The following is a 22,674-nucleotide window of genomic DNA, read 5'->3' on the forward strand; positions in this document are numbered from 1 at the left end:
AGTTACAAATATATTGTCGTAGTTGTAATCCAATCCGATTGCGCCCCAGGTTACACCATTTAGCCTTTTCTCTAAAACTAATTAAACATGGACCCTTGACTAAGGACACTGCTGTTGACCGTAAGTTTTGGATGAGGCAGGCGAACGCTGTATTTAGATCTAAAGACAGTGGTAGGAAGGAAATTTGGCTTCCTGCGTTGAATGCTGAAAGCTTTGAGTGTCTCTGTCCGGTTGGCATCTCAGACTCAAGACTTCCTTTCCGTTATATTGCATTCATGCAAGAGTATGCTGACACTGTTGTTCCCATTTGACCTCCTGTTTCCTGTTGTGTTATTCACTTGTATGGTGTGGAATTCCCAGCTTCATCCATCCCTGACACAAGCACTGACCATCTGGCGTGCACGTTGACGTGACAGTGTTATTTTAACTTTATTTTTATTCCGCCATTGTTTTCCATGTCCGGTGGCACGGTGACATTGGTTAGCATGTCCGCCTCACAGTACTGAGGTGCAGGTTATGATCCCATCTCTGGCTTTCCTGTGTGGAGTTTGCATGTTCTCCCCTTGCCTGCGTGGGTTTCCTCTGGGTCCTCCGGTTTCCTCACACATTCCAAAGACATGCATGGTAGACCAATTGAGGACAAATTGTCTGTAGGAGTGAGCGTGTCTGTGAATGGATTGTTGTCAATATATGCCCTGGTATTGAGTGTGATATGCGCCCTGTAATTGGCGGGCAACCAGTTCAGGGAGTCCCCCACCTAGTGCCTGATGACTGCTAGGATAGGCTCCCATGACCCTCGTGAGGCTAAACTGTTCAGAAAATTCCCACTGCATTGGAGAGGCACGTCAGCTACTTTTCATTTAGAGGACCAATGAAACAAAGGTTACCATTCATAACAGGGTGTGGGGCTGCTTGGGTTACGTTCTTCCCACCGATGTTTCCATTATCGTGGATGTTAGAAAATAATATCAAACGCAATAGAGACAATGCCTCATCATTAAGGAAGCTGGTTATACTTCCTCTGGTAACCATGAAGGACTGAATGGCATGGTTGTCCAACTCTTTCGAGTCAAGCCTGTGCTAATCTAATCAGTAAACAAATGTATACAAATAAAGTAGCCTGCTCCAAAAGCAGTTGTCTCTTCAAACAGTCCAAGTTCTGAATTTCTCCCACCACCCAACCCCACCCAAAAAAAATACACCCTGACAAATCCGATCCACTCAACGTTAATTAATCCCAATTAGAAATAACTATTACCAAATTACTTCTACTTTATAGTACAACTCTTGCCAGTACTGTCAAGAATTGTAATCTAAAGTAGTGTACTCCTAATAGGTTCTAACTTTCACATTGGCTGCTGCATCTGTGCCTAACAGTCAAGCTGGGAAAAAGGTAGAGGGGGTGGGGGGGACATCTGCAGTGAATGGTCAGAGGCTAATGATTCCATGTTGTGGACAAGACACCGTCGACAGCCGCAGTTTTCTAGTTACAGTTGTCGAAATATGACTTTGCTCTCTATGCCTGTTGGGTCATTATGCAGAGGGATGAGTGCTGGCAGCTGTGGTTATTTTCAAGCTCTTTGTTTGTTTAGCCACTGCGGGCCCTCCAGAGGGGCTCATGAGAGCAAAAGACAAATGTGTGTGTGGGGGGACTGAGAGTACAGCATTGTCTTAAAATCATAATCCGATAATTTGGTTTTGTTTATGGCACCAGAACATGCCTTGTGTTACTGTTGTTTGACTAACAGTTGTTTAATTATGCGACTTAGGGTCAGCATTTAGGTTGGTGAGGATCACATGATGGTATTAAACCTGCTGATGAAACACTATTGTTACAAACACAAGTGTTGCCTTGGAGAACTGACCTCCACCGCTCCTCCTAAGGACAGTGATTAAGTGTTTCACTGACAGCAACTGTGTCACATGTTTTTTTTTATCACATTTGGTAATGTATGGCACAGAGATAATGAGGTTCGTTTGTTCATCAACCTTTCCTTATCTTTATAATCGTCCGAGATGGTATGTGTTAAAACAATAAAGCAAATAGTCCACGTGAATTCGAATTCTCCATGTCATCGTTTTCAGCTTCACAATTTCGGAGAGCTTATTTGTGTAATTCTCCCAGATGATCAGCAGCTTCCTGGCCAGCAACTGGAGTGTGCATATCAGGAACAGAATTCCTCTCTTGGGGATCATACCTCCAAATGGCAGCCGTGAAAAAAGAACATGATTGGTTGTGTGGGTGTGTCCATCCTGCAACTGCAAGAACACGTCAAGGGAGTTTCCCTAAAATTCAAAGATGACCTGAACAGATGTTGGTTCTCTTTCGTCAAGGTCACTCTCACCTCTAGTCACTCCTGTACTCCCTTTAACCTTGATGGGGGTTTCAGATTCACTTTCAAATCTGCGCTTGGGTTCACTGTGGTCATTGCACATTGACTCATACTTCAAATAGAGATTTTGGAGAACCGAGCTTCTAATAAGAGTTACTCAGCCAATGACCATAATAGTACTAAAACCAGGGCAGAGTGTGAAATGCAAGTAATGTGAAGCCATGACCTTTCTCTCTCTTGAACTTGCCCCCATCCTGACCAGGATCAGAGCAGGGTTTCAACCTTGAGCGCAGTGGATACTCCTTCGCGTTTCATTAGCTTGGCTGAGCTTAAGCGACTTCAAATAGAGAAGGGCATGTTTTATGTCAAATGTTTCCTGGCTGCATTTCAAGCCTTAGTTATTTTTACATAAAAGCTGTTTACTCTTTTTAGCCCAGTAAACATTATCAGCGAACAGTCGGATGAAGACTGAAGAAGGCAAAACAGGACTTGATGCTAACTTTTTTCCTCAAGGGTACTGTAGAGAAGTAACTCAAGCCACATTTGAGTTGAAACATCTGGATGCAAAACAATCACTTGATTGTGAGGTGAAGGACCGTTTGAGTGTTACAGTTTATAGAGTGGATTCATCCAAAATCTGGGTTGGACTTAAAGAGTAAACTTTTTGCACAAAGAATCCTGTCTTCTGCAGTGGTCTCATTGACATTTTAATGCCGTAAGCTATAGCTCCATCCAAAGTGGTGGAAAATGAGTCATCATAAATCACAAGTGACACAGCTACTGGTGCCAGGACAAGTAGAGCTTAACTTTTTGCAAAATGATGATTGTAGCGAGGCTCAGTTATTTCCATGTAGCGAGGCAAAACAGGAAGCGGCTCCTCCCGGCATCAGCGTGGGTGCGTCTCAGACAACAGAAATGTGAAAGGCAGTGTTGGCATGTCTGGTTTGGAGGATATCCTCTTTGGGTTGGACCAAAGACTTGTCTTCTCTAAGGGGATGCCCTCTGGCACTTGCGTCCTTGATGCCTTCATGTCACCAGACTTGCTTCCAGATAAGTCACTCATCAAGCTCACAGCATCCTTTGTTCCCCCTGACATGATCCGAACTAATCAAAAAAGAAACACAAGCTGGTGACCCCTCTTTGTAGAATTGTGTTTTTGACCTGCACAGAAGATGTTTACGTTTCCATGCGGAGGTCAAATGTCAAACCAGTAAAGGTTCGTCGCCACTTTTCCATCAAACGCATTTTCATACACAACAATTTCAGGCTATAGGAATACCCCATATAAAATTAAACTGGGATCATTTTTGGTAAGTCATGAGGTCACAATTTCACTTTTGTCGCTGACACACTTTTTGCCTGCCTGATTTCTGTTATTTGACATGTTGAAGTCATGTGTTGTGTTTCATGTACTTGCCTCATGAAACTTTTCTGTGTACATATCTTCATCTTATCTAATGATAACTTTCTATTTGTTTCCTTCTTACTTTCAATCATTTACTGTCTACCCCCCCTACCCTTGCTTGGCTAACACCGTCCTTCTCAATATGTGGCTTTTGTTGGATGACCCTTGACATGTTGGTTCCCCTTTTTGTGTGCCACTTTATCTCCTCGTGTTTCTTGCTCCTTTGCTTCTCGCCTCACATTGCTTACTATAGAGTACTCGTTGGACTCTTCCTATGTGGTGAACATAAAGAGCGCAGTCGAGCCAGCGTTAAGTAAGTCTTCCAAATGTCAATTCCTTCTTTATGTGTGATCCTGAAACAATCTTTCCTGCTGTCTGCTATGCTTAATGACACACTTTTCTAAAGGCACCCCTGCAAACATTCCAAGACTCATCTTTAACAACCATGATTGTGTTGAGTGACTGTGTTTTTCCAGTGTTGTTCAATGTCAGTGGAAAAAAACGATGAGCATGTTCTGGAAAGTAATACTGACAAGAGGATGACAGCACAAACGTCTTTGTTGTGGGATTGCGTAATTGCACGTCGTATTGGATAGTCAACACTAAAACTGCATTTTAGACTTCCATGCGCTATTTCACAGGGTAATGTAACATTTTTCAGTGTCAGTGTCTGGGACCTCTGTCACACACTCAAGTTGAACAATTTGCATCTGACAGAATAATAAAATTAAAAGTGAGACAGAAGAGAATACATCTCGCTTGACCAAAGCCAGCCAATCTTAGAGAGATAACTCTTAAGCAACTTCATCTTGCTCAGTTTCCACAATAAAACATTTGTTTCACTTGAGGACGCTTATGAGTTGACCCACTGTTTTAGGTCCCAAGTACAGTCATTTGGTAGCTAGCTCATTGATGTCATACGATATTCTATTGTTGTTCTTACTTGATTGGGGCTTTAGTGCAATTTTAAGGCTGGAGCTAACATGTCAGACAAGGAACTTCTTTACTTCGACACCATCTATCCGGAAGACTTTTTTATGTTGTAGACTTACTAATTAAAATGTCCGTATCCTTGTTTTTCTTCATTACAAAATGAATTGTAAATGATGCCAAATGGAATGGAACCTTCTATCCTCTTCCAGCTTGGCTGGTTCTGGGCCACTGCTGTAGGCACTGGCTTGAGGGTTGAAGGTCAAGCCCAATGCGGTTGGGCATTAAAGGCCAGGCCAGCCTCATCGCTCAATCACGTCTTTGTCTTTGGTGTAGGCTTTTCTGCGCTGCATGGCGGGGGCCCAAGGCACAATGCAGCCACAGTTCTGCTTGTAGATTTAATCGCCAAATACATTTTTGGATCAAGAGTGACGAATATATTTTCCCAGACATTTTTTTAAAATCCATGTCTGCACTGAAATTCTGTTTCGTCACATTTGATAGTAGTGCTGCTTTTGAGGATTTCCCCCACTAGAACCTGTGAGTGACATCTCAGAGAATTGGTCTGGTTTGTTAGGAGCACTGTCATCAAAAGATCTCAAGCGGCGGCAATACCATACTCACTAGGCCATAGACGCGAGCAAACTCAGGGCTAGCAGGGAGCCGACCTGGCGTCGGGTGCCCACTCAATTGATGCGATTAGAGTGGGTCAAATGAAGCGCTTTGATGAGGAACTTTGATGTTGCCCGTCTTCTGTTTCCACATTCAGGCAATTCAACAATTATTCACTTTCAGTTCAACAGTAACAGTGTGCACATCAAGAGCGCCGGCACCCTGCCAGGCTGCACTCAAGCCTGAACTTATCAGTTATGAAGACACTCTACAGTAGTACTATAACAACACTACAGCAAAGTACTTTTATATATGTAGGTCATATACAAGGAATTAACAAATGTTAAGTGTGCAGTAATTCTGATCAAGACTGAATGAATAAAATACCAACTGTTTGATGCAGTTAGATTTCTTTGTCGACGCATCAAAACAAACTTTAATGAATGAATACAGAACTAATTCACGGACTGCTGCATAGAGCCGTCTCAGCAGAAAATGTGTTGTCGCTTTGTTGTGCGCTTTTATAGACACTGCTCAATTTACTGTCATTTAAACAAAACCGTTTTTTCATTAACAATGCATGTTTTTAGTGACCCCCACCCCCCACTCCACCCAAACACGGGAGCGAACCAAAGTTGGGGCAGTAGAGCAAAAGTGAGAGTCTTAATGGGAATTTAAATAGGCAGCACTCCAAATATTAGCTTTTGCGTTATGCATGGCAAGTAGCACGAGGCTGCAAGAAAACAGTTCAAATATTGACTTCCTTCCCGAATTTCAAATGCAGTCCGATTGAGGTTGGCAGACTCCTCCGAGCAAAGCGTTGGCAGCAATGTGACATTGTCAACACATCCATCATGTTATAATTTCACAGTTCTATTTGAGACTATGGTTTAAGGACACGGCCGTGTGTAGCTACATCGCAGCTAGCGGTTTGAGCAAAAACCCAACCACAATTGAGATATGGGAATAGATCTCATAAATAGAACGTGGCACTCGTTTAAGCTTCAGGCAGCCCCGACGGTTTGTGTTGTTAAATTTAACCACAAGCTTTCTTAAGGGAATGGCCCATATTAACTTTAGTGGGTTTTAGCACTTATGGAAGCATGGAATGATGCTCAGAAGTTCCAAATGTTGTTTTAGAAGCCAGTCAGGCTGACTTTAGTCTGGTTTAACTGAAAAATTCTTATTCACTCTCTCTGAATCCAGTTTATTACAGAGCTCTTGTCAACTTCACCGACTCCATCGTCTACAACCCAGAGCTGGATGACATCTTCTCACCAGCCTTTAATGAGATCTCCGAAGCCGTGGTGGACACTGTATGTCTTCATTATTTGTGCAACCTTGAAAATCCCGTGTGGGTTATTTAAACCTTTGCTGATTCTGTTTGTATTTTCTTGCCTTCACAGTTGGAGTCCGAGTACAACAGGATTCCAGGTCTCCAGTCAGTCAGCGTGGTCCTCATTAAGTATGCATTCCAATGCTTTAAATCAACTTTTATGGCTACCTGAGTCCCCCGCAGCTGACTACTGTCGGTCCGACATACATAAATCCTTGCAACTGTAAAGAGGAATTCCTTTAGTGCAGCGCTTTTCTGTGTCAGTATCAGCAGGCCACCAACTACTGTATCGTCTCACCATACCTTTCTTGCTCTTACAGGAAGATCATCAGAGAGTATGGCACTGATGTATTTGTGGAACTGGACGTGGGCTCGGACTACAACAGCAATAGCGAACAGATCCGGAGTGTTCTATACAGCGTCGTGCAGAATGGGGCAATCGCCTCCTATGTCACATCGGTGGAAGGCTTTCAGTTCAGACAGCTTGGAGAAGGTAAGGACCATGTGCTGGAGTCACTAGATGCAGAGTCTTTCACAAGGGGTTGGAGTTTAAAATCCACCACAGCGATAGGGCAGGGCTGTTAATGTTTCCTTTTGGTTTCTAGTTCGTCCTCTGCCCTCAGTGGAACCTTTAGCGGTGCCAGGTTTGTACTGTGCATGGGGAATGAGCTGACTGTGCCATAGAAGCTGTAGGATGGCTGTGTGTAGTGGCTTTAGGAAGAAACGTGCAAATTCATCTATCACGTGGTCCAAAAGAATGTTTTGCATGGAGCACCAATGGAAAATCAAAATGCACAGAAAAAGAAATCAGCACATCCGCATGGCATGACTTCCATTAAGAATGCATAATTGATCTATTGACCGACAGTGCTCAAAAGGATATTCAGTTTTGGGGTGTAATTTCAGGATGAACCCAAAATGCATCTATATGTTAGTTGTAATTCACCCAAACTAATACATTTGATAAATATCTTGACCACAACAAACGCTACCGACAGTGTAGACTTGGCAGAAGCTGAGAACCGATAAAGGCCTCGCTGTTACACAGAAGGAATATTCCCTAAATTAAAAATCGATTGATTGCGTTGCCGTGAACGTAATGCCGTTGGCTGCTTTATTTATGACGTAGTGCTTTGGTTGTCCTCAAAGAGTTGCCTTGCATGTTGACCCTTCACCACGTCAATCCTCCTTCTTATATGCATCTTTCTTAGTAATCCCTGGCATCAGGTCGTGCATGCCGGATGAGCACAGGTGTGGTGACGGGACTTGCATCCTGATGGAATACCTGTGTGACAATCGACCAGATTGTCGTGATATGAGCGACGAGAATGATTGCGGTGAGTGGCTTCGGCTTGTGACGCGGTCCGATGATTCATGCAGTGCGAAACTGTCACCGTTGCTAAGTTTAACCGGAAATCTGTTGCAGATGGAAGACGACCTTTTGCAACCACCCCTGCCCCTGCCACCACAACCGCCGCAGTTAAACCTCCGCAGCCACCCGTCATTCCGGGATTCTGTCGAGCGGATCAAGCAAAATGCCAGAGCGGAGAATGTATCCCTCGAGACTACATCTGCGACGGGGAAAGAGACTGCTTGGACGGAAGTGACGAATTCCAATGCGGTAAGTCATACAAACGCGTATGTACATGCGAGCCTGACGGCAGCTTTTGGCACGTATCCACTTGTCTTTACAGGAACTCCGTCGCCATGTGAACCCAATGAGTTTAAGTGTAGAAACGGCCGTTGCGCCCTCAAGCTCTGGCGTTGTGATGGAGACAATGACTGTGAAGATAACTCAGATGAGCTGGACTGCCGTGAGTCTCCATCTCCGGCTCTGTTCAGACATGAATCCTGGGTGATGTGATCATGAGTGGAAAACTCACCCAGGATTGCCCAATCTGAACTGACGCAACTATTGATTATGTCATTAATAATGATGTCCACAGCCACCAAGGGTCCAGATGACCGGTGTGCTCCTGAGCAGTTTGAATGCCTAAGCGACCGCACTTGCATCCCAGCTAGTTACCAGTGTGACGAAGAGCCAGACTGTCCCGACCGCTCAGATGAATACGGCTGCAGTAAGGCCCAACCACTTGTGTATTTCTCTGTAGTACTCTACATTCTGCACTAAAGTCCTGCTCTGAGCTTCTTTGTACACGCTGACTAATTCTCTGTGATCCACATGCTCTTTACACATGGGTCAGCTCAAACACAGAGCTTTTTGTGAAACATCCTGTCCACCGAACTAAAAGTGACTTGTTTTGCATCTGTGAGTCTCATTGCATCACCAAATTCCAAGCAACCTTTGTGGGTAAATTAACTACGGAGTTGAAGTAGTTCTGTTTGTCTTTTGCAGCTCCTCCATCTGTGACAAGTCCGCCAGAAGAATCCATCCAAGTTGCCCGGGGGGCCACTGTGACATTTACCTGTCAGGCTGTTGGCGTGCCAACACCCATCATCACCTGGAGGTTGAATTGGGGACACATTCCAACAAGTGGCAGGTGGGCCTCTTGAAAACCATTACTCACTTGTACATTTTAGATTAACTTCAGGCTTATTTGGTTTAGTTAACTCATTCAGTGCCATTGGATATTTACACAGACTGATGTTAGACTCTCTGGACTCATGTATTATACATCCCACCAATTTGGTGGTATCCACACTATAAAAATTAAGATGGAAAATCGCACTCTGGATTTGAATCATTATCATCACTAACTGCCACGTTTGAACCAGTCTTATGTGATCTCTGTGAGAAAACCCAATGAGAAATTCAATCTGAATCTTTTTTGTATCCATGCAATACCAGAATCTCAATGACCAGTGAGAACGGTTATGGCACGCTTACCATCCGTGACGTAAAGGAAGCCGATCAGGGGGCCTACACGTGCGAGGCCATCAACGCCAAAGGTCTTGTGTTTGGTATTCCAGATGGAGTGCTAACTCTTTCATCAAATCCTAACCCAGGTACGTTCAAGCAAGAGCATGACGCTTTTCATTCCAAGCCACGGATGAGATTTAGCTAAGGAAACAAATTGTCTGGACCTTTCCAGGCAACTGCCCAGACAATCACTTTAGCGTGGAAGGCCGCTGTGTTCCTTGCTTCTGTGCTGGACTCACCAAGAATTGCAAGAGCACCGGACGCTACCGCAATCAGATCAGTCTGCGTTTCACCGATGAGGAGGACTTTAAAGGTACTGATTCATTTAATCCAAAGAATGCTAACTTCAAACTCACAACTGAAATACAGAAATGTTCACCTCAGAGAGAGCAGAAAGCTGAGAGAATTAATCGGTCTCTTTTGTGACACTCAGGTGTGAATGTCACCTACCCATCCAGGCCAGGCAGTCCCCCTCTTTCTTCCACTCAGCTCCTCATCAACCCTGAGACGGAAGAGTTCCAGCTTGTCGATTTGTCGCGTCGCTTTCTCAACCTGGAGTCTTTTTGGACCTTGCCCCGCCAGTTTCTTGGCAACAAGGTATAGACTCTAAAAGCTACTTTTATTTACATTTTCCACTGAAAACATTTGTCTCGTATTTATCTTTTGATGTCAAACTCAAACATTGAGATTGTAGAGGAAGGGAGTGTAAATTAGTATGCTAATGCTGCGTTTTAGATCGATTCCTATGGAGGGTCCCTGAAGTACAAAGTCCGCTTCATTTTGGCCCGTGGTCTGTCTGAACCCGTGGAGAAGCCGGATGTAATACTGGTTGGAAATGGGCGCAGGCTTATCTACCGCCGAGGGAGTTCCACCCCTGCCGGTGTGGTCAACCAACGTGAAGTTAAATTCACTGAAGTAAGTGCTTGGCGGATTCTGTACAAAGTCAAAACAAATAATGAATCACTAGATGTAAAGGTTTCCCGAATGTGATGGTTTTGAAGGATAACTGGCAACACTCCAACGGACGACAAGTAAGCCGGGAGGAGCTAATGATGACGCTGGCCAACTTGGACAGCATCAGCATCCGCACCATCTATGATAACCACATGGTCAGCGTGGCACTCAGAGATATCGTCATGGATACCACCACTGTGGAGTTTAGCACTCGAGGTCATGCGAAGGATGTTGAAGAGTGCAGGTAAGGGAAACAAATTGGTCTGTCAATAGCACAGGTGTATTATTTTTTGGGGGCAAGTTAAGCAATCTGGTATGACCCCAAAAATCTATTGCATGATTGTCCTGATGCTGGTCACATTAATGGAACTGACTAGTATGTAACAAAACAGTAGCGAGGGTTCCCGAGGAGTTATCCTATTAAAACAATCGAAAAGACCATTTTTGACCTTTTATTGTTATTCCAGCTGTTTCTATCAACAATCCCAAAGTTTGTGATGTCCATTGACATGTCGTACTTTGTTGAGACAGCTGGTGGAAAAGCCTTGATGCTGATCTCATTTATGGTTCCCAGATGTCCCCCTGGATATACAGGCCTGTCCTGTGAAATGTGTTCCTCTGGTTTTGAGCGTGTCCCTGGTGGCTCCTATCTGGGCACCTGCGCCGGTTGTAACTGTAATGGACATGCCAGCGCCTGCGATCCAATCAGCGGACATTGTCTGGTAAACACTGAATACTTCAGACCTACTACCGATTATGATTGTCGATTACATTTTTTTTTTCTACTGTAGAGCTGTCAGCACAACACAGAAGGCCCACAATGTGACAAGTGTCGCCTTAGTTACTTTGGTGACCCGAGACGAGGCCGATCCGATGACTGCAAGCCTTGCCCTTGTCCATACTATGAAACCTCTCGCCGGTAATCTCTCTAGATCCTTTTCAAACTGACTCCTTCAGATATTTGAACAATGGTTCATTCATTCCATGTGCTACTTATTAACACAGCACTGTAGATGGTTACCTATGGCTCTTTGTTTGTCATTGCAGGTTCTCTGACACCTGCTTCCTTGACTCTGACCAACAGCCGACATGTGATGCCTGCAAGCCCGGATACACGGGACGACGTTGTGAAAAGTCAGAACATTAAATAAGCCCGTATAAATTACTTTAGAATGAATGTTCATTTCCTAATTTGTGGCAATTCTATATCACTCCCGCCTCCTTTGTCTCAGATGTGCTCCTGGTTACCAGGGCAATCCCCTTCTACCAAACGGAAAATGTGTTCCTCAACGTGAGTGGATTTTAGTAAAGTTTCTAGAGTTCTGTTTGCCCTTGTAGTAGACTTGGCAGTAGAATGTGCTCATGGCACAGGTATGCGCTGCTTTTGGAACATTGCCAGGTGAACTTTCCAGTCCATATGTCTTCATCTTTCCACTGCCCCCCCCCCCCCCTGCAGAAACCAAGTGTGATAACAGAGGAAGCATCAGCTCAACCAGCAGGCCATGCAGCTGCAAGGTACACATTGCACGATTGTTAAGTGCAGAGTGAAACAGTACAGACAAGAACCATTTCTTGTTGTCTCGGTCATTCTTTTTCCACGTCTGAACCTAATTTCCCTTAATATATTGAATTTGATCAAGTATCTGTTTTTATTTTTGCTGCAGAACTATGTGGCAGGTGCTCAGTGTGATGAGTGCAAGCCAGGCTTCTTCCACTTATCAGAAAACAACCCTGAGGGTTGTCTGCGTTGTTTCTGCATGGGCGTCACCAAACAGTGTGCCAGCTCTACTTGGAGTCGAGATCAGGTACAGTAGATATGAATAGTAAAGGGAAGGGTGCATATTTTCTCACACGTGCTGTATCAGCAAATCTTGCAGGTGCTAAATGGAGAGGTGGGAAAATGTTGGTTGTGGTGAGTGGTGCACTGGCAGAGCTAGAGGGGGGGCCACAGAGACACTGGCCCCAACTGAAATATAATTTGGGATATTAAAAAAAAGAAGAAAATGTCCACATTTCTTCTATCCCTCCGTAGAAAACATATAATGAATCTTCAACGGCATTTTCTGAAGAATTTCTTTTTATTTTTTATTTATTTAAGTATTTTTGTTATTTCGCGGACACCCTGATTTATTCTTGGCTACCTACCAGAGAGAAAAATTCTAGCTCCGCCAGTGGGTGGTGACCAATGAGCATTCAAAATAACCATCTTAGGTAATGTGTGCTCCCAGGTACGAGGAGGAGTGAACGGCCAGCTTTTCACACTCACCAACATCGGCAACTCCAGAACTATCAGCGAGGGTATCATTCAGAGTGGCTCCTCAGAAGTTGTCTACCGCTCCTTTTCCAGCATTCCCAGCGGCATCTACTACTGGGTCTTGCCTGACAATTTCAGAGGAGATAAGGTGAGATAAATCAACAGTGGAAAGCATGCAAAGGGAGAGCAAACATCAGTCAGGTGTTTCACTCAGCTTTCAACTTTCTGTCACACTCAGTCATGTCTCAACATGTTCAGTGAAAATGACTGGACCTGCCCGTAGAGCAAAGATCCTTTGAACCTTACAAAAATGTTCCCGTGACTGCCTCTTCGCTACCCGCCCACAAAATCAACACTATACTATTTTTTTGCCTTGTCTGTAACATTGATCAGTCAAAATATCTATACTGAGGTTTTCTTCTCACTACGTTGTTCCCAGGTGACAGCCTATGGCGGAGAGCTACGCTACACAGTGCGTTATGAGCCTTCGCAACGCTCCCTGGTGATTGTTGGTCAGCCAGATGTGGTTCTCCAGGGCAATGGCATCTCTCTGGAACATTACTCTCAATCCAAGCCTCTGCCACGTGTGCCACAAACAGTCACTGTGACATTCAGAGAGGTTTGTAGCATTCTTGGAAGTACTAGATTGCTGAATCTGCGACCCACAAGTAGAAAATCAGTTGAACTTTTCCTTTTCTATCTTGGCAGTCTGCATGGCGCCGCGCTGACGGTCAACCGTGCACACGAGAGCATCTCCTTATGGCTCTGGCTGATGTTAGCGCCTTTCTTATTAGAGCCACCTATGCAGACAACATGGCAGAGAGCAGGTAAATGTCAGGATCTTTTATTTTCATGGAGAATAAATTCAAAATGGGCACACCTCATGTCGACTTGTTCTTTATAGTATCTCAGACATTAAAATGGATGTTGCGGTTCCACACTCAACTGGAAATGAACGTGCCCTTGAGGTGGAAGAGTGTGCATGCCCGCAAGGATACAAAGGACCATCTTGCCAGGTCAGCAAGTTTCATTTCGACCAATCACGTTTGTTTGCTGAATTGTTTTCCGGTTGGAGTTTTTGAGAGTTGCTGGCTTTTTTGTTCTTACCTTGGGTGTTATTCTTTGGTGTTGCAGGAGTGTGATGAAGGTTATACCCGCACCAGCTCTGGTCTTTACCTGGGCACTTGTGAGAGATGTGACTGCAATGGGTACGCCGGCGGCTGTGACCCGGAGACCGGCAGGTGTCTTGTACGTTTGAACTTTTTCCTCTCCTAATTATTTTTTTACTATTGACTTTCGTCTCTGTGCTGGAATGCAATAAGAGTTTCTCGTCAGATCTCAACACGTGAAAACAAGCTCTGTGCAGACTGTATAAACCTTTTTTTTTGTGAATGTCACCTTTCTTGTGTGTGTGTCTGTCTGATAGCAATGTCAACATAACACTGATGGGCCAAGGTGTGAACGCTGTAAGACTGGTTACTATGGAAACCCAGCAGCTGGAGCTGCCCAGGCCTGCCAGCCTTGCCCATGTCCTGGAACAACATCCAGCAACCAGTGAGTCAATGTCGTGATGGTGCAGAAAGTCATAGCAATAAGCCTTTAGATGGATTTTCAAAGCTATTTCTCCCAGAATGGCCAAGGTCAAACTGATAAACATTTGTGATTTGGACTTATTTATCATCAGACCAACAATCATACAGTTCAGTTCATCTCACTTACAAATCCTTTTTTCATTGTTCTACGAGGTAGATTAAGTATAACAAAATCCTTACTTGAAATACTGTTTGAACAGATTCTCCTCAACCTGTTATTTGGACTCTGATGGTCAGCCTACATGTGGTTGTCTTCCTGGATACACTGGCAGACGTTGCGAAAGGTACACCCCCCTCCTCGCCCTACCTGAGTCTGCTTTCTCCCTACATCTTTTTCCAGGGGTCGTTTTGACACTGCTCTGGGTTTAGGGTTACCGGGTGGGATGTGGGCAAAGTTAACCAGGGCTGGCACGAGCATTCATTGGCTGTAATTGTAGAAAAGGGATGTACGCATGATGGTGCTTTACTTTAGTCTTTTTTTTTTTCCCGAGTTGTTGAGCATTTGCAGGACAGGAGCCGTTGTTTGAATATCTACCCAGTGATTCCCAACCAGGTTTAGTGTGCTGTGATAGGCCATTGGACGTGTCATGGAAAATGACCCAATTTCACTTAATTAGTCAAAAAAATATTTTGTATTAATAGCAAAAAGAATTCATCTATACCAGTGAGAGAATAATTACGATAAACCCTCGTCCATTATACTATATGGAAGAGGGTACAATTAACCACATCAGAATGCTAAGTCAGGGCGTTGTGGTCATTTAAATAAGGCCCAGATTTGTGACTAACTTGAGCTGGGATGGTTATTTCAGTTTTCATACTTTGTTTGACCTTTGTGTTTGGTGGGTTTGGATTTAGAAGATTTATGTGCCGTGGCTCAATAAAGGTTGGGAAACACTGCTCTATCCTGCGATGCTACATACGTATCTAGAATTCAAGTCATACTGTGTCCAATTTTCTTCTTGGGTAGACTTTTAGTGTATTTTTGTGGTGACATTGGTAGTTTTTGTGGTGAAAAACAAGTAGTGCTGTATGTCTTCAGGAAACCTGTAGATTGGTTTGTGGTACTTTTTACTTTTTGTCTTCTGCTTCAGTTTTGTGCTTTGCTAGTTGCATACATTTAAAGGCTGTCTTGGCTCTTGTCTCTTTCCATCTCTGCACACACCACATACATTTTCTGGGTCTCTAGAGCATAAATGTAGATGAGGCATTTATGAGGAGAGCTGTTTGTCTGAACAAAAATCTTTGCTGGTCTGGTGGCAAAGATGACAAGGAGACTTGGGTGGATCGTAAAAATCTGTGAATATTTGAACCATCTTCACAAGCAACAATCCTCATTGTGCTCTTTTGACATGAAGACAAGAGATGCCATCTGCAGACAGTTGTGGGGACCCTTTCCAAGAGAAGCTGCTAGATGGCTACCTGCCTTTGGGATGTGGTGCTCAAGCGGTATTAAATTTCAGCGTGGATAAAGTGATAACACCTTTTGGCAGTGGAGATAGTGATGAAATTGACTACCAATGGCCCGATACCACAGCACCAACCATCTCCTCAACCAGAAAAACACTTTCTACTCCCTCTCACCAACGCACAACCCTTTCTGCTTCCAAAATTGAGATGGGCATTCTTTCCGTTGCTCCCAATAAGTCAGCAACCAGACTCCCACCACGCTTCACACCAGACCCGGACAGCAGACGCTCAAGCTTTCAGCACTTGCTCCGGATTCATCTGAACACCTTCAACCAGCGTCTGAGCATGCTTGAGAGCAACACCCTTGATATGAGGGAAAGCATTCATAGAATGGAAGATCAACAGAGTAATCTCAGTTCCCAGCTCAAGGAGCTTATTGCGCTTGGGTCAGCTGCGGAAAAGACCAGAGGGGTCACTGACCTTGAAAAGAGCTACACTGACATGGAATCCCGACTAAGCAGATTGGAAGGAAGGCTAGAAATCCTGATCGATGGCTTCACAGCTCTGGCTCAGGAGATGAACAAGATGAAACGTACCAGACACACTTCCCGTTCACTCCAGGAAAAGCCGCCCCTGCATTCACTTAGCACAGTACTTGTACCCCCGAGGTACTCAACGCCGCAGGCTCCTAGCAAAAGAATGCTAACAAAGAACCCGCCTACCCATCGAGCTACCATACCCCAAAGCATACCTACCCCGAGTCTCCTTGATAGGAAACCCACCACTGCACGTGGGAGAGAGAGAAAAAAACTGACAGTCTCAGCAGAATCCCTGAAAAACACAGCCAAACCTGTCACCTCTCCATCCAAACGTAAGGTCTCAAATTCGAAACCAAAGCCGAAGGGAACTGTCAAGAGTGCCGCTCAACCTCAATCTACAACCAAGCCCATAGCTACAACAAAGCCAGTGGCGAGGAGACGAGTGACAACTCAACATGTTTCGCAATCAAATCCAGCACGGCTGAAGAAAAGTCAAGATGAGGTTGCGGTCACTAAATTCCAACTGGAGCCACCATCTCACAGGGCACTCCCCGCAAGAGATAAAGCATTTAGATCTGATCAACCACATGACAAAAATCCCCAAAAGGGAAGCAACAGCACTCTTAAAACTACAAATTCTGTCAAGGTTCTTACACCAAACGTCAGAACCAAGAAAACAAAAACAACGTTGCCTTCTCTTCGAGAAAAGAATTTACCAGCAACGTCGACTCCTGCTAAATCCACGGTAACTAATGGCAAGAATTCGAACACAACGACAAAAGGAACAAAGACAAGGACCTTAATGAAGTCAAGCACACCAACAAAATCCCCATCGACTCAAACAAAAACTGTCGTGAAGTCAGTGAAAAAGCCATCTTCTAAAACAAAAACCAAGCCTAAAGTCGTGAAGAAAAAACAGCAAAAAAACAAAAAAAATACAAGCTCTGGGATTTTGGACCTGTTGAAGCTACTGAAAGGCGGACATATAAACCAAGATGGATCTCTTCATGTTGTCCTGGGAAGGCTGGCCATCCCGATACGGATTATCCCCGATGACTAGGCTGGATTGTGCCTTGACTGATTTTTTCTTTTTTATTTTCCCCCTCGCAATCTTTTTATTTATATTAAAATAAGCATCTGTCTGGAACCTGATGAAGGCCTTGATTGTTCGACAATGTTTGCTTGTGAGTTTGCTTCACATGTTGTGGCTTTTAAGGTGGTTGTCTAATATGAAGAGATATGTTAGTTTAGCATTACTGGACTACCTCGAATTTTGCACCTATCTCCGGTCTTTTTGTTTATTAGTTTTTCAAAAGGTCACGTGTCTCGAGTGTGATGTCATTAGTGGCTGCGGCGATCACGATTTGTGGTTCTGTGTGACCGTCGACTGTGCTTATGGTGGACGATTTTACCAAATTTAATAAAGGAGATCATTTTTTGGTGTGTCATGCTAAATTAAAATGAAATGTTCATCACCTCAAAATTAGCGACATTTGGTCCCCAAATAATTTGAATTCTTTTAAACACAACATATATTTTTATCGATTGACAGTTGACAATAGCTGTATTATAATTTATTAGATTTTACCTACAGTCTTCCGCGAGTGGTGTGGATTCTGACTTCTGATTAAAAAAAAATAGATCTTCATGGAAATCTGAACTTGCTTGGCACCATTTTTGTGTGTTCTGCTGGACTGTTATGAAATAAGATTACGATTATTGTTGTGAAATATGTGGTTCACTGAAAAAGGCTGCCGCTACCTACTACCACCATGGAAAAATATTTACGTACATCTACGTTAATATTGACATTTTGTAGCTTCTTTTTAATGTCAGTAATCTGACAGTTGACGTTTATGCGCAAATACTGGCCAATGTTCGGATCAACTGATGCTGGACATTGAGAATCTGCAGCGTGTCTCGGATGTTAGACTAGTTTGCCAGCATGGAAGCAGTTTGTTGACTGTTGACCTTCGGAGCTGCCATAGGACAGGTGAGGTCAAGCTTGATATCCGCAAGGCAACCTTCTTCGTTCAGCCTCTCCTCTGGTGGTAGCACTTTGCAAGTGGCTGACTGGGGTCAATTGCACGTTGCCCTACTAACTGTCACACTTTGAGCTGAGTCTCTTCTTCATACACTCAGCATCTTGTTCTGAAACTGAATAGGTGACCTTGTTTCTGTTCATTTCTATTCCTTTGTGGGTCAATGATACATTATAGTGTATTTCACAGAATCACCTTTCGGGATATGTTGAATGAAATTTTTTGTCTTGGGCTGTGCTTTATGCATTTCTGAGGCAAAAAAAGCTTTTGGGGCAAGCTTTTTTTGTGGCAAATTGAATTGGTTGGTTTTGTTCTATAAACAGGAGCCATGCTCACCTGCAGAACATTTAATGTTCTACTGTAAAGAATTCATCATCATGTAGTGGTTTTCTGTTTGTTAGAAACATCCATGAATTGAATTTCCCAGTTACTGCAGTCTCCGTTTTGTTCACTCACCTTCTTCCCTTACTCCAATCCAGATGTGTACAAGGATACACAGGCAACCCATTGCTTGGACAGAAGTGTGTTTCCGGCAACAATGAAGTCAACGGTACATGATTTAACAGAGATTAATATTATCCTGCCCAAATATGGTCTTGATTGTAGTTGGATGTGCTCTTATAGGTAACTGCTACAACTGCGATCCAAGAGGAAGTGAAGGCTGCACTGGTGGCTATTGTCGCTGCAAGGTAATGTATTTATTTGTTTGTTTGTTTGTTTGTCTGGATGTAAATTGTCGTCTGCATCACAATCCTTATTCAAATCTGACTTAATCTTCTAGATGAATGTTGAAGATGCATCTTGCTCCAGGTGCAAGTCCGGAACTTTCCATCTTAGCCAACAAAACAAAGATGGCTGCCTGTCATGTTTCTGTATGGGTGTCACTCAACAGTGCACCAGTTCCAACTACTACAGAGACTTGGTAAGTACCGGTCTGAGATAAGGCCATAGTACCCACTTCACTGGTGGCTCAGGATTAAGCGGTCACAGAAGAACAAAAGTTTACTCTCAATCAAGTAACCTTTTACATTCTTGCGTATCAATGCCATGGCAGAATCAAGCCACCACGCTCGAATCAAAATAGCCAGTCTACCATTTCCCAGGAAAGTTAAAACATGTCTGTGGAAAGAGCGAGTTGCCTCATGGGAGAGGCCTTGCAAAGCAATAAACCCTTGTGGTCTTCTTGGTTTCCACCTTGGGAACTGCAGCTCGTCTCTCGATGGCCACGCAGGAGCAATTTTCGAAATGTTTGTGTGCATTTGGTTTTATGACGAAAGCAGTCTCACAAATTAAAGACTTCTGATTACTATGTCCACTTTTTTCTTTCCAGTTCCACCATTTGTATTTCTCATAATCTCCATTGTGTTTCCTCCTCTTGCAGGTATCAACAAAATTTTCTCCAGGGAACTTTCAGGGTTTCGCCTTGGTGAACCGTCAACGCACAAACCGCATCACCACTGGGTTTACAGTTGAGATTTCCACTGAGGGGACACAGCTGTCTTACAGCAACTTTGACTATCTTGGACAGGAGCCCCACTACTGGCAGCTTCCTGGGGTCTTCCAGGGAGACAAGGTCAGTACCCAAAGAGCTTCTGGTGGTGCATCTGGAACTTGTAGACCTCTCATTCGGTTGTTTGGAGTTTCTTCCATCAGCTGTCTGTCTTTTCTCCATCAGATTTGATTCATTTTGTATGAATTCAGTTCTGTTTGTTGCTTTTGTCACTGATAGAAAGATTCGTCTTTTACTCGTTTGAAACGAGCAGAAGAGGTAGGAAAGTGGGGCCAGTGCATTGAGTGTTTTGGGGTTGTATTTGCTCTGCTGTCTTTAAACAAAGAGCAGCATGGTATGTTCCAAACTCCTGGTTGCTTGTGTGTATTTTATGATTTTAGGATGAGCAAGATCATTTAGTAGGGTTGACCTCTATTTTGAAAGATTGCATCACATCCAAGCACTTCGTTCTTACGTTGGGAAAGCAATTCCCAACACTCAGTTTGGTTCAGTGATGAGCAAAGTCATCAAAACTTGCAGTTTATCCACATTCATAAAATGATTGAGTTGCCAGAGGTGCAGTTTATGAAAGATGCTTCCATTTAGAACCAAACATCTTTTAAAACCCGCAAAACAGTTATTAGGTCCAACTTGCCTTACAAATTGGTTTGCCATAAATATATAAAACATAAAAAGATCACAAAGGACACTAACTCATCTTTACACCATTGATACACAAATTACCCTAACTTGCCTTACATACAGGAAGTTGACAATCAGTATGTGTGCATCTGCATGCATTCAATAACAGATTAGGAGTGAGGAAAATCCATTAAATCGACAGAGGAAAATGTACCAATAGCATGGCAGCTTGAACATGGATCAAAAATTGACCCTTGAATAGCAGTGGTGATGAAGATCTGGATTAGAACTTCTAACGGGAAGTCTTTTGTGAGCTCCGTCTTTAATGTGGCTAAATCACGGGTCCAGACTTGCAACAGGACTTCAAAGAAACGGAAACATTATTGGGACCACGGATAAAAACAGTATTTGTTGGATTGAGAGCTGACTGGAGTTTGATTCATTTGTGTGTGCAGTGTACTCTCAAACTGTCTTTAATGCATGATGAAGCATGACTATTCTTTGCCGTCATGTTATATATGGTCTGCTAACTCTAAAGTGTTCGCGTGGTTACGGATTCTTTGGCTATGCGCCCTCAGGGTGACCTCAGACAGCTGGACGATGAGGTCTGGGCACTCCTCTCAAACTTTTCCCTTCAACAATTTCCACTCTCCTCGCGTCTTCCGACATCATCTTCCTCCTCTTCCTCTTTGCGTAACCTGAGTTTACCTCCTCATCCATATGGCATCTCCTCTTCAGTTAGACGAGCCAGACCCCGATCGTACTCTCCAGGCCAATCGCCTCATCTGCAGGTACTCTCTGCCAGAGATTATGAGAGTGACGTTGTTAGTTCCTCCGCTTCCCCATCACCTAGCTCCTTTTCTTTTCGGTCTCGGTTTTGGCTGTCTATCAACAGACCGAGAATACAGTGAGCAGGACGGCCGCTCGTGCTTCTGGAGCAGGCAGCAAGGTACAGGACAGCAGCTTAACTAACCCATGAGCAAAAATTCAGGACCAAATACCGATTTCCAGATGAATGGAATCAGGAATAGATGAACTACTGTAACTTTGGTCTTTGTGCTATCATGAATCAGCACCATTTTGGTTCCACTGTCGTCTGTCCTGACGTCTGTTTAAAACCAGCCTCAGATGTCTTAAGCTGTTATTGTCAGACAGCGGCACAATGGGTGATTTATTATCGCCCCGGAGCAGGTAGACTTTGCAAGACTTGAACTGTATGCTCTGCATTCCTCCTCCTAGGGTTCCTATTTGCTTGCTAGCCTCTCTCCATTTCTCTAGCTCATTTTCCTTTGCTTCCCTCACCTTTTGCCTCCCAGTACTCTCTGGTCTACAAAGGTTTCAGCTTGCACCAGGACAATGTGCTCTACTGGCAGCTCCCCACACAGTTCACAGGGGATAAGGTACTGTATCTGAAAAGTTTGGGACAAATCCCCCAGCTGCAGGCTTCCCAGCACCCTTTGACCCCCATCCCACAATCCCTTTGCCCTTTGCCTTATCCCAGTCATCTGGTTTTCCCATAAGCATCCACTGTTAGAATTTTTTTTCCCCTCATTGTTGAGAGTTCCTTTTCACATAATCGCCAATATTCTTCCTCAGTTAGGGGAACTGGTTTTAACAATTTTATTCCTGATTTGGTATCTCTCGACTCATATAAAAAAAAAATATATATATATTTCTTATCAGTATTTTTCCTATTTCACAGAAGCCTTATGTCCAGGATGATATTCAGCCCTACAAATGTTTTTATGAAGAAAAAATAATAATAATAAATGTTAAATAAAATAATAATAATAAAACTTTAATGTTGTTATTTACCCAAATTGTTTTTGATGATTTCATTAATGGTATTACAAACAAAACTCAAAAGTCTGATTTATTTAGCGGTCTAGTGGAGGTTTTTTGTTGTCTTTTTTTCCATTTACTAGTATTTTCTGAAAATGTGTTCATTCCTGTTCATTTAAGGTGGGCTCATACGGTGGCAAACTGAAATACACAATCTCCTACGTAGCCGGTCCAAGAGGAACTCTACTTGAAGATGCTGATGTACAGATTATTGTGAGTGTGCCTCTTCTTAATGGGATGCAAAGTTTCGCCATATGTAGCTTTTCTCACACCTTCTTATGTTGTTCCAAAAGGGGAATGACATTACTCTGGTAGCCCGACAACAGTGGCAGAGAAGGCAGCATGGCAGCAGAGAGACTCAACAATTTGAGGTTGTCTTCACCGAGGTGAGAAAAACAGAAAACAGATGAGAA

General features: G+C 43.6%; 1 protein-coding gene across 11 annotated transcripts in view; it reads left to right on the top strand.

Annotated features, from left to right (window-relative positions):
- Window positions 1-22,674, top strand: part of hspg2 (heparan sulfate proteoglycan 2) — a 61,319-nt gene that overhangs the window by 17,322 nt on the left and 21,323 nt on the right. For 7 of the 11 annotated variants that reach the window (XM_061303189.1, XM_061303196.1, XM_061303214.1 and 4 more), the window contains exons 4-41: window positions 3,992-4,051; window positions 6,487-6,596; window positions 6,687-6,745; window positions 6,937-7,109; window positions 7,222-7,260; window positions 7,828-7,953; window positions 8,043-8,237; window positions 8,311-8,430; window positions 8,563-8,694; window positions 8,973-9,117; window positions 9,426-9,583; window positions 9,670-9,810; window positions 9,931-10,094; window positions 10,233-10,412; window positions 10,499-10,695; window positions 11,026-11,173; window positions 11,243-11,370; window positions 11,499-11,585; window positions 11,684-11,742; window positions 11,908-11,966; window positions 12,116-12,256; window positions 12,680-12,853; window positions 13,145-13,324; window positions 13,414-13,532; window positions 13,610-13,721; window positions 13,840-13,953; window positions 14,132-14,259; window positions 14,498-14,581; window positions 18,768-18,838; window positions 18,913-18,977; window positions 19,070-19,210; window positions 19,670-19,861; window positions 20,018-20,056; window positions 20,998-21,210; window positions 21,315-21,368; window positions 21,736-21,819; window positions 22,382-22,474; window positions 22,555-22,647. In XM_061303189.1, coding sequence (XP_061159173.1) covers window positions 3,992-4,051; window positions 6,487-6,596; window positions 6,687-6,745; window positions 6,937-7,109; window positions 7,222-7,260; window positions 7,828-7,953; window positions 8,043-8,237; window positions 8,311-8,430; window positions 8,563-8,694; window positions 8,973-9,117; window positions 9,426-9,583; window positions 9,670-9,810; window positions 9,931-10,094; window positions 10,233-10,412; window positions 10,499-10,695; window positions 11,026-11,173; window positions 11,243-11,370; window positions 11,499-11,585; window positions 11,684-11,742; window positions 11,908-11,966; window positions 12,116-12,256; window positions 12,680-12,853; window positions 13,145-13,324; window positions 13,414-13,532; window positions 13,610-13,721; window positions 13,840-13,953; window positions 14,132-14,259; window positions 14,498-14,581; window positions 18,768-18,838; window positions 18,913-18,977; window positions 19,070-19,210; window positions 19,670-19,861; window positions 20,018-20,056; window positions 20,998-21,210; window positions 21,315-21,368; window positions 21,736-21,819; window positions 22,382-22,474; window positions 22,555-22,647 — 4,577 coding nt within the window. The remainder of the gene's footprint in view (window positions 1-3,991; window positions 4,052-6,486; window positions 6,597-6,686; window positions 6,746-6,936; window positions 7,110-7,221; window positions 7,261-7,827; window positions 7,954-8,042; window positions 8,238-8,310; window positions 8,431-8,562; window positions 8,695-8,972; window positions 9,118-9,425; window positions 9,584-9,669; window positions 9,811-9,930; window positions 10,095-10,232; window positions 10,413-10,498; window positions 10,696-11,025; window positions 11,174-11,242; window positions 11,371-11,498; window positions 11,586-11,683; window positions 11,743-11,907; window positions 11,967-12,115; window positions 12,257-12,679; window positions 12,854-13,144; window positions 13,325-13,413; window positions 13,533-13,609; window positions 13,722-13,839; window positions 13,954-14,131; window positions 14,260-14,497; window positions 14,582-18,767; window positions 18,839-18,912; window positions 18,978-19,069; window positions 19,211-19,669; window positions 19,862-20,017; window positions 20,057-20,997; window positions 21,211-21,314; window positions 21,369-21,735; window positions 21,820-22,381; window positions 22,475-22,554; window positions 22,648-22,674) is intronic. The other 4 variants (XM_061303205.1, XM_061303230.1, XM_061303268.1 and 1 more) reach the window with 4 other exon arrangements.

This window comes from Syngnathus typhle, linkage group LG2, assembly GCF_033458585.1.
Source record: "Syngnathus typhle isolate RoL2023-S1 ecotype Sweden linkage group LG2, RoL_Styp_1.0, whole genome shotgun sequence".
Classification (NCBI taxonomy): Eukaryota; Metazoa; Chordata; class Actinopteri; order Syngnathiformes; family Syngnathidae; genus Syngnathus; species Syngnathus typhle.